This window comes from Molothrus ater, chromosome 10, assembly GCF_012460135.2.
Source record: "Molothrus ater isolate BHLD 08-10-18 breed brown headed cowbird chromosome 10, BPBGC_Mater_1.1, whole genome shotgun sequence".
Lineage (NCBI taxonomy): Eukaryota > Metazoa > Chordata > Aves > Passeriformes > Icteridae > Molothrus > Molothrus ater.
The window spans coordinates 4829805-4840531 of NC_050487.2; the positions used below are offsets into that span (position 1 = coordinate 4829805).

General features: G+C 50.6%; 1 protein-coding gene across 1 annotated transcript; it reads left to right on the forward strand.

Moving 5' to 3' along the window:
- Positions 1–2183: 2183 nt before the first annotated feature.
- On the forward strand, positions 2184–8591 carry SRPRB (SRP receptor subunit beta). Its single transcript, XM_054515893.1, has 7 exons — positions 2184–2312; positions 2445–2539; positions 3327–3404; positions 4501–4583; positions 5117–5253; positions 6050–6104; positions 6789–8591. The coding sequence occupies exons 1-7, from the start codon at positions 2207–2209 to the stop codon at positions 7003–7005; spliced, it is 771 nt and encodes a 256-aa protein (XP_054371868.1). The 5' UTR covers positions 2184–2206; the 3' UTR covers positions 7006–8591.
- Positions 8592–10727: the final 2136 nt, after the last annotated feature.

Below are 10727 nucleotides of genomic sequence, written 5' to 3' on the forward strand. Positions count from 1 at the left end.
AAATTTCTTGCACCATTTGCCAAAGCAAAATGGATTGAATATACCCTGGAGCCTAATTAACAGATGCTTTATACTCTCTGTGCTTTTGCTTTGCCCAGATTATCCCATTGTCTCCCTGGCAGGTGAGGGTTCCCCAGTGTGGCTGGGACACGGGAAGAGGGAGAATGTTTGTGTCAGGGAAGATGAAGAAGAATAAAAATCACTCCAAACCAATATAAAACAGTGGGACTAAGATGGGAGGTGTGAACAGAAGCTGCTATGTCTCAGATCTCAGCTGGGTGGCTCTGAGTCCCTTCCAGCAGGTAGGACATGTATTGATGGGGAGAGTCCAATCAATCTCTTTTACTTTCTGGAAAAATCTAGGATTTGCTCAGAAACGTGTTTGTTTAGGCAGCCTGTCTGATTTTGTGCTGCTGACCTGAAAACAAACATGTAGTTTGTTTTGCCTGATTCTGAACCACAGTGAAAATAAAAAGGCAAGGCAAAAAGGGCTGCTGAAGCTCTCTGCTCCAGAGGAACAGCCTGGGCTCATCCAGGGTGTCCCAATTCTGCTGTCAAGGCAGGTGTGAAGGAGCTGCTGAGAGCACAAAGCTCCTGGCTTTGAGGGAATGAATATTTTGATGATTTTTTGGATGCATATGGTAAGTGTGGTGAGAAGTCCAGCAGCCTGGCTGAAAATCCCCCTGGATGGCAGAAATGCAGAGTGTGACAGGAAAGGATGAAATGTAGTCCCTCAGTTTATGTAGGATGAATACACTGAACAGGTGGTTTTTTAACCCATTCTTCAAAATTAGCAAAGAAAGAGAATCAGTACCTCTAACAGGCTGTTTCTACAACTCAGAGAACTTTCCCTAAAAAAGCTGCGCCCTCTGCATTTCATATCAGGTTTAAACTCTTGTCCCAGAGGTAGAAGGCATTAAAGGATAAAAGAAACCTCACTGGAGGGTCCCTCAAGCTAGAGGGACCTCTGGGGGTCTCTAATCCCATCTCCTGCTCAAGGACAGTGTGAAAAACGCCAATCACTTATGTTTAAAATTTTAAAAGTTTAATAGTAATAAAATGGTTATAAAAATAGTAATATAATTAGAGTAATAATAATTTGGACAATTTGGATTAGGACAATACGAGACAATAAAAACAAAGAGTTACAGACAGTCCGGGTACCTCTTTCTGGGCAAAATAAGCCCAAAAAGAGCCCACGTTAACAGAGGATTAACCATTAAAATCAACAGCCTGTTGCATATTCATACACCTCATACATGATGCATAAATTCTATTCAAACACAGGATTCTGTCTGGTCAGTATCATCTTCTTCCTCTGAATCCTGATGGTGTCTTCAGGGCTGATCGAGGTGGGAAGAACTTGATAATGGAGCAATAAATTCTCTTTCTCTGAAAGATTTAGGTGTCCTGTGGCTGCCATCTCAGTGCGAGCCCTCTCTTTAAAAAAAGTATCCTACATAGCACAGTTTCAATTTTAACATTATGTTATAACCTTAAACTATATTTAACACACTACTTGAGAAAATTAATACAGCATAACTTTCTAACGCAACACATATAATATTCATTTTAATATTCACGAAAAGCCAATCATAAAATACACATTTTTCATACTGTCCCTCTGTGCTGGGACCTGTAAGGCACCTCCAGCCCTGGGGACAGTTCTGGGCCCAGCAATTCAGGAAGGACATGGAGGGGCTGGAGTATGTCCAGAGAGGGGAACAGAGCTGGGGAAGGGAATGGAGCACCAGGAGAGGCTGAGGGAGCTGGGAAAGGGGCTCAGCCTGGAGAAAAGGAGGCTCAGGGGGGCCCTTCTGGCTCTGCACAACTCCTGACAGGAGGGGACAGCTGGGGGTGGTCAGGCTCTGCTCCCAGGGAACAGGGACAGGACAAGGAGAAACAGCCTCAAGTTGTGCCAGCAGAGGTTTAGGTTGGACATTGGAAAATTTCTTTGCAGAATGAGCTGTCCAGCCCTGGCGCATCTGCCCGGGATTTAAAAGCCCTGTGTGTGTGGCACTTCGGAACACGCCTTAGTGGTGGCCCTGGCAGCGCTGGGGTCACAGAGCTTTTCCATCTAAACCACGCCACGTTCCTCCAGGCTCCTAAGGAGAGAACTACAGCTCCCATGAGGCCCCGCGCCCCGCCCTTCCCGGCGTGCCGCGGGGCCGGAAGCGGAAGTGCGGCGTGGCCACGAGTGCGGGCCATGGCGGGCGGGCTGGAGCCGCACCTGGCGGCGCTGCGGCAGGAGCTGGGCGGCCCCGCCGTGCTCTCCGTGCTCGTCGCGCTCATCGCCGTCGCCATCACCTTCCGTGAGTTGCGGGAACTTCCCTTTCCCCGCGGCCTTCTGAGGGCGCGGCGGTGCCGGCAGCGGCGGGCTCGGGTGTCCCCTTCCCATCCTCATCCTCCTCATCCTCATCCTCCTGTGCTCCTCTCTCCCGCAGTGCTCTGGCGGTTCGTGCAGGGCAGGAAGAGCAGCCGCAAGGCCGTGCTGCTGCTGGGCCTCTGCGACGCGGGGAAGACGCTGCTTTTTGCTCGGGTGAGCGGGAAGGCCCGGTGAAGGAGTTCCCTTTAGTTCGGTTTTTAATCTTTTAATGAAAAGTCGGGGTTTATGGGTGTAAGGAGGGATGGAGAGCGAGTTTTGGCCACCACGGAGTGTCCAAGGAAATTGCGTTTTGGTTTGAATTTGTTATAGTAAAAGGCTTAGGGGTACTTGACCTCACCGCAGTCTGCAGCTCCAATCTCTGGGAGCAGGGGCAGCACCCCAGGGAACGGCTGGAGCTGTGCCAAGGGAGCTGAGGCTGGAGATCAGGGAAAGAATCTTCCCCCAGAGGGTGCTGGGCACTGCCCAGGCTCCCCAGGGAATGGGCACGGCCCCAGGGCTGCCAGAGCTCCAAGAGGGTTTGGACAATGCTCACAGGCACAGGGTGGGATTATTGGGGTGTCCATGGAGGGCCAGCAGTTGGGCTGATGATCTAGTGGGTCCCTTCCAACCCTGGATATTCTGTTACTGCTGAGTCTGAAAAAGAAAGGGGCACAGCCGTGCTTACCATGGCCCCAGCTGGAAAACTCTGGAGGATTTTCAGGCACACTCTCTTCCTTCTTGTTTTAGTGGAGATTCACAATGTAAATACGCATATATTTTCCTAATGACCATTTATTAATTAACTGGAGAAAGTGACCGCAGGTGTAGTTGCCTGCATGAAACTGAGATCAGATCTCTGCTGCTCATTACCCTGTGAGACCATTTCAGTTTCTGAGGAGGCTGAGGGTGGGGCTGGGGAGCCTCTCAGGCTGTGGTTCTGAGGCTGTGCCTGTTCCCCCAGCTGCTGTCAGGGCGGTACCGGGACACCCAGACCTCCATCACCGACAGCTCTGCTGTCTACAGGCTCAGCCAGGACAAGGTGAGTGCCCTGCCCCAACCCTGCTGCAGCCTTTTCCTGCTCCCCCTCATAAACCTGGGAATTTTGTGCTGCTCAGGCCCCAGTTTGAATGCAGGACAGGATTTTTCCAGGCAATGCATACTGAAAAAGAAATGGGGTGTGTAATGTATTACTGAGCTCCACAGTTTCTTTTTTCTTTGCTTGTAAAATAAGGAAACATTTCTGACTGAAAACCACACCTCTGAGGGTTTCACTGTTCTGTTGCATTGGTTTATTTCCTCAGCAGTAATTTCTGTTTCTGCCAAGAAAACCTGAAATTAAAAGCTTTATCAGGTTTAAGCAGAGGCTCCAGCTGGGCTTTATATGGTCCCAGAAAGGATTTTGTTATTTTTAAGTCCTGGATTTAGGTCCTGTTATTTTTAGGTTCCCAGATGTGGTTGTTTTCAGTTTTTGGCAATTAATTCATTCTGGAAATCTCCTGTGCTGGATGCACACGTGGCAGGGAGAGCCAAATGCTGACAGCACCTTAACTGCTGGTGAATTGTGAAAGTAGAGGGTGGTTTTGTGGCTTCACCTTCTCAGTCATTCTTAACAACAGTGATAATAAGGCCAAAAACTTTGTAAAATAACATGCACAGTTTTTGAAATTTTTTTCTATTTTTGTGTCTCTCTAATTGAGCAGACAAGTAATTGCAAGGCAGATTGCTTTTTTGATTCTTTTTTTAACCATGGCCAAGGTTTCCAGTGAAATCCAAGAGCAGTGGGCAGGAAGGGGCTGCTGCAGCCTTATCTGGAGAGCAGTGACGTGGCCCTGCTCAGCTCTGTGTTCTCTGCCACCTCCTGCCTTTGGCTGCTTCCTTTCCTGGGAGGGGAAACCTCTGCAGCCTTCATTTAAAAAAGGCTCTTGCAAAGGCATTTTTGTGTTATTCCCAGCGAGGTTTGGTGCATTTGGGGAGGCTTGGTGTGTGTGACTAGGTGAGGCTGTTGTGTTCTGTGTCAGGGCAGGTGGGGTTGCGCCTTTGGGACACAAATCCGGGGTCAGGCTGCTTTTCCCCAGTCTGTGATCACAGTCACCCCCCCATCAGGTGTTGTTAATTCCTTCTTGCCTGTGTTCCAGAGCACAAATGTGACCTTGATCGACCTTCCAGGCCATGAGAGTCTGAGGCTGCAGTTCCTGGAGAGGTTCAAGGCTGCAGCCAGGTAACCTGGAGGGAATCAGCAGGGCAGGAGGGGACAGGAGATCCTTTGGAAAAGGGATAAACCAAATGATGGTGCTGGGAATGCTGTGAGCTGGCCTGGTGGTGCCCCCAGAGTCAGAGCTCTGCTGTGGGGGGTTGCTGGTTAATTTTTGCTTTGTCTTCATGGAATATCCTGAGTGGGAAGGGGCCCACAAGGATCATGGAGTCCTGACCCTGCACAGGACAATCCCAGAATTGCACCATGAATTTCTTACTTACCTGTGCTTGTGGTGCACCAGGAGGCAAAGCCAGTGCAGCAGGGAGCTCTAGGGGGTGTGGGATATCCTGGGGCAGGGGGATATCTTGGGAGAGAGGGGAAGAATTCCTGCTGGAGCTGGAGCTGCCCATGGGATGTATTTCATCCAGCACACGCTGCCAGCCTGCGCTTGTGCTGGGTGAGACCAGATGTGAAAATCTCAGCCCAGGCTGGAATACCTGCAGGGGAAGGTGACTGCAGAGCTCCATCCCCATGCCCTGTCCTTGCCTGTTGCCCAGAGCCATCGTGTTTGTGGTGGACAGCGTGGCCTTCCAGCGGGAGGTGAAGGACGTGGCAGAGTTCCTGTACCAGGTGCTGGTGGACAGCACCGTGCTCAGGAATGCGCCCGCGCTGCTCATCGCCTGCAACAAGCAAGGTACCCTGGGCTGGGCCTGCAGGGCTCTCTGCCACACCTGCTGCAGCTTGGAGCTGGGACTGCAGCAAAAGGAAGGCTGGAATTGAGGTTTAAACTCTGACTACTCAGCAGGACTGCTTGGGAGAGCTGCAGCTCTTTGGGTGGGTGTGGGTGATGCCGGTGGATTTTGGGTGGCTTTTTGTTTCTGTTGGCTTTGTTCAGAGCTGTTCCTCCGTCTCCAGGCAGCAGGAAATAGGATCAGCTCAAGCACAGTGAACTATCCCTATACACTCAGCAGCTTCAAAGTTAAAATGTTCAGCTGCCAGAGTTCCATGTCTTCTCTGGAGTAGCCTGAATTCCCAGCTACTAAAAAAGACTCGATTTTCAGATTCCTACAAGTTCTGCAGTGAAGTGGGGTCCCTGTGTAACAGTGGGATGTTTTGGGGCAGTATTAGATCTGGGTTTTGTAATTATTTCTTGCCCTAACTCAGAAGCTGCCTGAGGCCTTCATGGCTCTGTGTGTTGCGGGTGGAAAGCACAGGACAGGAGGGAGTGCTGGTGCATCAAACCCATCCTCTGAAGTATCTTCCTGCCCAGCAAGGAGAAGTTAATTCCCTCATTATGTCAGACTGTTGGGTTGTTCCCCTTCATGCCTGCTATCCCAAAGCTCCAGCATCCCTCATCCCACTGCAGGCACAGCTGTCCTTGTCCTGGTAGCTCCAGTGAGTGCACAATGTGAACTGGCCTTACTTTAGGAGGAGGAACAAGGTTCTGAATTCTGACAACCAAAGAGCTGATTTCCTTATTTTCTCTCCAGATGTCACAATGGCAAAATCAGCAAAACTCATCCAGCAACAGCTGGAGAAAGAGCTGTGAGTATGGAATGGGATCTCAATCCCTCTGAGCTTTTCCTCTTGTCCTTTTTCTCTTACCTCAGTGCTCAGTGAGCTCCCTTGAGCCATGTCTGAGTTCTCTGTGGAACTGGGAACAGTCTCTTTGGTCTGGGGCTTGGCAGTGCTGGGTTTACATTGGACTCCATGGTCTTAGAGGGCTTTTCCAAGCTGAATGATTCCCTGGATCTATAACCCCTTTGGCCAGCAGACGGCAGCAGGGCTGTTTGTGCTGTGCCTCCTCCAGGCTGAACACCCAACCTCCTCCTGGCTTTTAGCACAGGAGTTAGTTGCCACACATTCACATTCTCCAGGAAAATAAGCAATAAATTGCTTGTTCTGTTGAGCATTTGCCAGCTGTGTGTAGGTGTTGGATTTCTAGGGAGTTGTTGTGCCCTGTTAGGCACTGTTATTCCAATGTTACCGTGGGCAAATTGGGATAAGGACATCATCATCATCATCATCATTATCTGACTTCTGCTGTCCTTTATTACAAAACCAAACCTGAGTGCCCTCCTACTCCCTTGAGCCTCGCAGGGCAGTGCTGTGCCTTGTGTCCTTGATGTAGCTGGCATGCTGCTGACACCCCAAACATCCCAGAGCCATGGTGCAGGTGATCCTCCTCTGGTCCCCAATTCCTGACCCTTTTTCCTTCTCTCCCTGCAGCAATACCCTGCGGGTGACGCGCTCTGCAGCCCCCACCAGCCTGGATGGCTCAGCCACAGGGGGCCCTGCCCAGCTGGGGAAGAAGGGCAAGGACTTTGACTTCTCCCAGCTGCCCATGAAGGTGGAGTTTGTGGAGTGCAGTGCTCGAGGCAGCAAGGGAGAGGAGGGAGAGGCTGACTTGGAGGCCCTCCAGAAGTGGTTGGTGAAGGTGGCCTGAACACAGATGGACAGGGCTGGGGGGCTGAAGGGAAAAAAATGGTCTGGAGCACTCAAATCTCATCTTGATGTAAAAAGAAGGAACTTCAGCTGGAAGTCAGCACTGTGGCGTCTTCTTCTGCAGCTTGTGGGCTTGGGAGAGACCTGACAATTGCTGGTGTGATTCCCTCTGGCTGGCCCTTCATGATGCAATGTTTTTATTTTCTCCCCTCTTCCCTTGCCCTCCTCTGCGCTGCTGAACCTCTGGGCTTTTCTTTTCCTTAATCTTTAGGCTTTTCATCTGGTAGCTGCCAAGCAAATTAGGAAGGAGTGCACTGGCAGATGAGCTTTAGAGACTGGAGTGAGCCTTTTGTTTCCTGCCACGGTTTAGACCCCTGTTGCCTCTCAGAGCCCTGACCACCTTATGGCTGGGGCTGCTGGGGAGCCCTGTACAAGCTCCCTAAGTTGGGCAGGCATTGAGAGAGTAGAAAAAGCTTTTTTCTTCTTTGTGTCTGCCTTCCCATTGTTCCAAGGTGGTGCAGCCCCATTTCTGTGGGGCAGGAGGAGTGTGAAATGTCCAAACCAGACTGCCTGCCCTGCTTTACTCCCTAAACCAGGCTCTGTGCCCATGTCTGCTGATTTCCTCTCTTGATCAGCTCCTGGCAGTTTTTCTTTAGTTGAGGGCTGTGTCCTGAAAGCTTCACTCTACTTCTCCTCCCACAGCCAGGAACAAAGAGTGGCAGGGCTGCAGGGGGGTCATGGCATGAAACTGTGAGATGGGCACACTTTCAGATCTGTACCTGCAGCTGGGACCTGCCAGGCATTTGCTGTGCAGTCTCCTGCTGCAGTGGCTGCAGGAAGGTCTTGCTTTGTGTGTAATTATTTAGTCAGCACTTATGGCAGAGTGAGAGGGAAAGTCAAGGAGCTGCCAGCACGTGGGTGTGCTTCCTCCTTGTGGCAGGGATGCTCAAGGAAGAGGGGAAAGAAATAGGAGATTTTCCCAGTCTGTATCTCACTGCACATTGCAGAGTTCTAGTGCAGTGTCATTTTTCCTTTGTGGCTTCCCCTGTTGTTTAGGGTTGGGGAAGTGGCTGGCTCCTGGCAGACCCTTTTTGTAGTTTGTAGCCCCCTCTCCCCTGTGGTTTGATGCCTCCTTCATCCCTCAGTTCATCTGTTATGTTCTTTTCCTTCTCTGGGGCATTGCCAGGTGTTGGGAAGAGCAGGAACAGCCTTCAGCAAAGGCCTGTGCCTGTAATGAAGCTGGTCCTTGCATTTCCAGCCTCGGGAGCCATCCGTGCAGGAGGTGGGGAGGGTTATATTTACCAAACATGTTACATTCTTCTGTTTCCTGCAGGCAGAGTCCTGTTGGAACGTGTTTGTCATGCTTTGAACTCCTTTAGCTGGAGGTCTTGAGCTGCCTGCTTCAAATCCATTATGCTGAAATGATTTTGGGCAAAAAAATTGCTGTTTCTTTATGTGATTGTTCTTGCAAAGATGAAGAAGCCAAGCACCAGCCTCAGCTTAAGGGGGGAGGTACCATGAGGCCATGGTGGGTTTTAAGTTATTATTTTTAAAAGTATTCCTTAAGTAAATTCTTTTATGCTCAAATGTTTGTTCTCAAGTCTTGCTTCAGTCTGTGTGTTTGCCTTGGCTCTTCCCAGCAGTGTCAGATCCACATGGATGGGGCTCTGCTCCTGCTCAGCACAGTGCTGGGGATCACCCTTCCTGCTCTGTGGCCAGCTCTGTGTTGTCAAAAAACTGAGTTTTCTTCACACAGAGTACTTTGGGATTGGTTTTTTTTTGGTTTTGTATTTACTTCTTGGTCTGACTAATTGAGAAATTGATAATCCCATAGCAAAAACCACCCACAAATCATAACTGAAAGGCACTTAGGTGGTGTGCACAGGAAAGCTCCAGCCAGCTGTGGTGGCTTGGTGGCAGAGCAGCACTGCTGTGCCCTGGAGGTGGCTGTGGCACCCTGTGGCTGTGCTGGATGGAGAGGAGATGCCTCAGCTTTCCTGGGCTGGGGAGTGGCTGCACGGCCATGGCTGAGCTGGGGCTGTGCCCAGAGCCACTCGTGCTGGAGCACAGAGCTGAACTCCAGGAGTTTTTTGGGCCTCTTTTCGTGATTTTTTAAATACTTAAATACTCAGGGCTGGTTTCCCCCAGTGGCTGAGGGAAGAGAGCAGGACTGGAAAGTCTGAGTGTTGTTTTCTTGTTTTTCTTGATTCCCCAGTCAGCTCTGTGCTTTGTTCTTTGCTCTCCTGACCTTGTTCCCGGCCCGTGGCTCTGTCAGCTGGGAGTGCTGCCCCTGAGGCTGCAGCTCTGCAGGGCTGTGTTGGGATAGCTTTGGCAGGACAGTGGGATGTGATAAACTCAGCCCCTTCTTGCTGCAGCTGCCTGACCCTGAGTCAGGAACGTGCTGTGTTCACGCATCCCCAGGCACTGAGGCCCTCACTGTGCTACAGCTCTTTTGGTCAATGTTTTTTGCTATGCATTGTACTCTGAATTGTTCCCCTGGACAAGACAGATGTTTTTGGAGGAGAATGTCGAGCACAGTGACAACTGGGGTAGCAGAAAACCTGAAAGAGGAGGAGAGATTGCTGAAAGGCAAAAATAACAATGCCTAGACATCAGCAGCCCAAGGGGTGGTTTCTTAGGCTCCCCAGGACAGTTGTTCCAGCTGTTACCTTCCCTGTGCACAGAGCCACCACCTTTGGGACCAGGAGTTTCTGTTGGCCCCATTTGGGCCACCGTGTGCCCTTTGTGACCAGCCCTTCCTGGGGCTTGTCCTGCTGGGTGTTACCCCTGGTGTGAGAGAAGTGGAGGAAGTTACAGAAGGTCAGGTGGGTGTTCAGGGCAAATCTTCCAGGTAGAGGTGGAAAAGGAATAGGGTTAACATGGGGAGGGCTCTTTTTTGTGAGGACTTCGGTGATCCAGAGCAAATCCAGGGCAGGTCTGCTCCTGTCCTCTCCTTTCCCTCTCCCTCCCTGATCATGGATGCAGCAGGGCCACAACCACAGAGACAGCAGGGCCTGAATACATTAAACCCATAAAACCTCTGAAAGAATGCCCCAAACCCACTGCACCCTGCCCAGAGCCCCACTGCATTGAAAAAATTAGAGGATTTTGAAGTAGCTCAGTGCTTGACATAAGTAGCTGATTTGTTAGGCCATGGGTTGAGCTTGATGTGAAGCCTAAGGCTGTGCTGTGTCAGGCAGAGATGGATCAGAAGGAAACCAGGAGCTGACAATCTGATCAATAGTAATAGTAAAGATCATTAATAATAGTAGAATAGGCAAAGCTGCAGTTAAAATATTACCTTAAAATGCTGGAGCAGATTGTGGTCTGTGTACTGGAACACAGTATGGGGTTCCATCACAGTGTGGACTAACAGAACCCACCCACCAAACCCTCACCAAAACCCACCTGAGGGGTGTGAAACAACCCAAACAGCAATGCAGTGAAGGGTGAGAAGGACCCCAGGCTCTTGGTGTGAGGGAGAGGGAATGAAACTTTTTAATTGCCAGGCATTTCTTTGTTCATGGTCCCTCCTCTGAGCCACCAGCTTGGGCAACTGAATACCTGAACTGATCTGTGCCAACAAACCCATGGGGGATGAGAACCTCAGGTAAAACCTTCTGCTGTGCCTGCAGCCCCTGCCTGTGTCCCTGTGCCTGTCAGGGAGATGTGGGCAGGGCTGGGCAGGTGCCATGGGACTGCAGGCAGGGCTCCTTGGCTGTG